Source organism: Nothoprocta perdicaria, unplaced genomic scaffold (genome assembly GCF_003342845.1).
Source record: "Nothoprocta perdicaria isolate Ctin4 unplaced genomic scaffold, notPer1 scaffold_288, whole genome shotgun sequence".
Lineage (NCBI taxonomy): Eukaryota > Metazoa > Chordata > Aves > Tinamiformes > Tinamidae > Nothoprocta > Nothoprocta perdicaria.
Genome location: NW_020455519.1, coordinates 745,582 through 748,265, shown reverse-complemented (window position 1 = coordinate 748,265; position 2,684 = coordinate 745,582). Strand labels below are relative to the sequence as shown.

Below are 2,684 nucleotides of genomic sequence, written 5' to 3'. Positions count from 1 at the left end.
TTCACCTAGTTGCATGAAAACGTTGCACCTAATTTAATGCAAACTTTGCACCTAGTTGCATGAAAACGTTGCGCTTAACTCAATGCAAACTTTGCACCTGAACCCGTGCAGACGTTGCAAACCATTGCAAAGGCCTGAGCCCGCCCAGGGCAAAGCTGGGTGCAAGCGGACAGGCCTGGAGGACAAGACCCCTTTGAGCGCCGGGATGCGGAGGACCGCGAGCCAGGGGCCGCAGTAATGTATGGATGCTTGCGGCCCGTTCCCATGGGAATGCCTGCGCAGAAACGAGGTCGCTCGCGCCGCCCGGAGCGGAGCCAGCGCCTGCTCCTTCCCACCCCCTGCGCCGCTGGAGCAGCCGGGGAGGAATTTTCCCTCAACAGCCAAGCTYGGGGTGCTTAAAAATGCATGCTGCTTATTCCCTGGAAAGAGGGAAGCAAGCAGGAAGCGGCGGTGCCGGAATCCCGCCGAGCTCTGCACGTTCCCGGCCGGCTCCGGGATGCGATGCGGGAAGGAAGCGGGACAGACGGGACACCTGGAGCTGTTTAGACTAGGCTGGGATGAAAGGCTCAGAGCAGCAGCCTTGGCGGCTCCGGGTCCCTGATAAGAAGCGGGAGCTTCAAGAGCTGCCGCTGGGGGCTGGGGCTTGCTTGGAGGCTGGAAAAGTGCTGGATTGGCCCGTGCACGGTGAATCCGACAGGATTTGGAGCACGCTGGGGAGCGTTTGGGTGCATTTAGGGGTGCAAAGAGGCTGCGACGCTGCCCTGATCCGTGTCCCCCGCAGTGTTCCCGATACTGAGGAGGGTCCCGCTGTGGGAGCCAGCGCCTGCCCGATCCCACCGTCCTGCTCCAAGCCCCAGCAGGAGCTGGATCCAGAGCCGCCCTCCAAGCCCGCCCGGCCCTTYGTGCCCGAATTCGGTGAGTACCGGCAGGGGTGCTCCGTGCATTGGAGCATCCATGGAGCTCCATGCATCCRTCCGTCCTCTGCATTGGCACCATTGCACCCAGCTTGGCAGAGCATTTGCATTGAGCTGATAAGCAAAGCGGAGCGGGTGGGAAAGGTAAAAAAAAAGGAGTGAAGTGCAGGAAAAGTCCCCTGGACTTTGTCCCCCGGCGAGCCACGTGCTCCCGCTCTCTCCTTGCAGATGACTCCGACTACGACGAGTGCAGCGACGAGGAGGAGGAAGTAGCCGGGATGGCTGGCAAGGTGGGTGTTGGGGACATGGATACGGGGGGACAATGTGGCACCGGGTCCCCCTGCGCCGCTCGCTGTCCTTGCAGGAGGAGGCTGAGCCGGGGAGGCCGCGCTCGGTGCGCCTCAACAGCCTCTTCAGCGAGGACGAGTTCATCGAGGACTACTATGAGGCACCGGTGGGCAGGTGGGCATGCATGTGCATGTGCATGTGCATGTGCATGTGCTTGTGCATGTGCATGTGCATGTGCATGTGCATGGGAGGATGTGTGTGTGCATGCACATACGGGATGTGAGTGTCCCTGTGTGGCAGGGACACGTGTGCAGGCTGTGCATGCACCGGTGGGATGAGTGTGCTCAGGGCAGGACCATATGTGCACGTGGGTGTGCACATATAGGATGTATATGTGCATGCATGGGCAGCAACATGTGTGCACAAGGGTGCATGCATGCAAGGTGTGTGTGCACAGGTGGMACACGTGTGCATGGGGTAGGAACATGTGTGCACAAGGTTGCATGCATGCAAGATGTGTGTGCGCAGGACGTGTGGGAACGGGCAGGAACATGTGTGCCCATGGATGTGCGCCTGCCAGGTGAGTGTGCACAGGCTGGACACGTGTGAATGGAGTAGGAACACATGTGCACAAGGGTGAGTGTGCAGGGTGTGTGTGTGCACAGGAAGGACACGTGTGCACGGGCTAAACATGTATGCATGGAGTACAGAATGTGTGAGTGGAGTAGGAACACATGTGCACARGGATGAGTGTGCAAGCTGTGTGTGCACACTGTGTGCACAGGCAGGAACATGTTTGCACGGGTGTGCATCTGCCAGGTGTGTGTGCACAGGCTGGACATGTGTGCATGGAGTAGGAACATGTGTGCACAAGGATGAGTATGCAGGAGGTGTGTGCACAGGCAGGACATGCGTGCACAGGTTGGACACGTGTGCATGAGCATGACACGTGTGCAAGTGGGAATGTATGAGCAGGGGATGTGTGCACAGAACAGACACATGTGCACAGGCAGGACACATGTGCATGAGCAGGAACATGTGTGCAAGCAAGAATGCGTGTGCAGGAGGTGTGTGCACAGACCCAACACATGTGCACAGCAGACATGTGTGCACAGGTTGGGCACGTGTGCATGAGCAGGACACGTGTGCATGAGCAGGACACATGTGCAAGCAGGAATGCATGTGCATGGTGCATGTGCACAGACCTGACACACGCGCACAGCAGGATGTGTGTGCCCAGGTTGGACACGTGTGCATGAGCAGGACACTTGTGCATGAGTGGAACATGTATGCAATCAGGAATGCGTGTGCACGGCGCGTGTGCACAGACCCAACACACGTGCACAACAGAACGTGCACGTGCAGCAGGACGTGTGTGCCCAGGTTGGACACGTGTGCATGAGCAAAAACATGTATGCAATCAGGAATGCGTGTGCACAGCGCATGTGCACAGACCTGACACACGTGCACAGCAGGACGTGC

At 58.5% G+C, this 2,684-nt stretch overlaps 1 protein-coding gene across 1 annotated transcript in view; it reads left to right on the top strand.

The window, feature by feature from the left end:
• The first annotated feature begins 1,155 nt into the window (after window positions 1–1,155).
• The window catches only part of ARAP1 (ArfGAP with RhoGAP domain, ankyrin repeat and PH domain 1), a 24,416-nt gene continuing 22,887 nt past the window's right edge, over window positions 1,156–2,684 (top strand). The window contains exons 1-2 of the mRNA XM_026041569.1: window positions 1,156–1,204; window positions 1,279–1,376. Of these exons, the coding sequence (XP_025897354.1) occupies window positions 1,193–1,204; window positions 1,279–1,376 (110 nt within the window). The 5' untranslated portion in view covers window positions 1,156–1,192. The remainder of the gene's footprint in view (window positions 1,205–1,278; window positions 1,377–2,684) is intronic.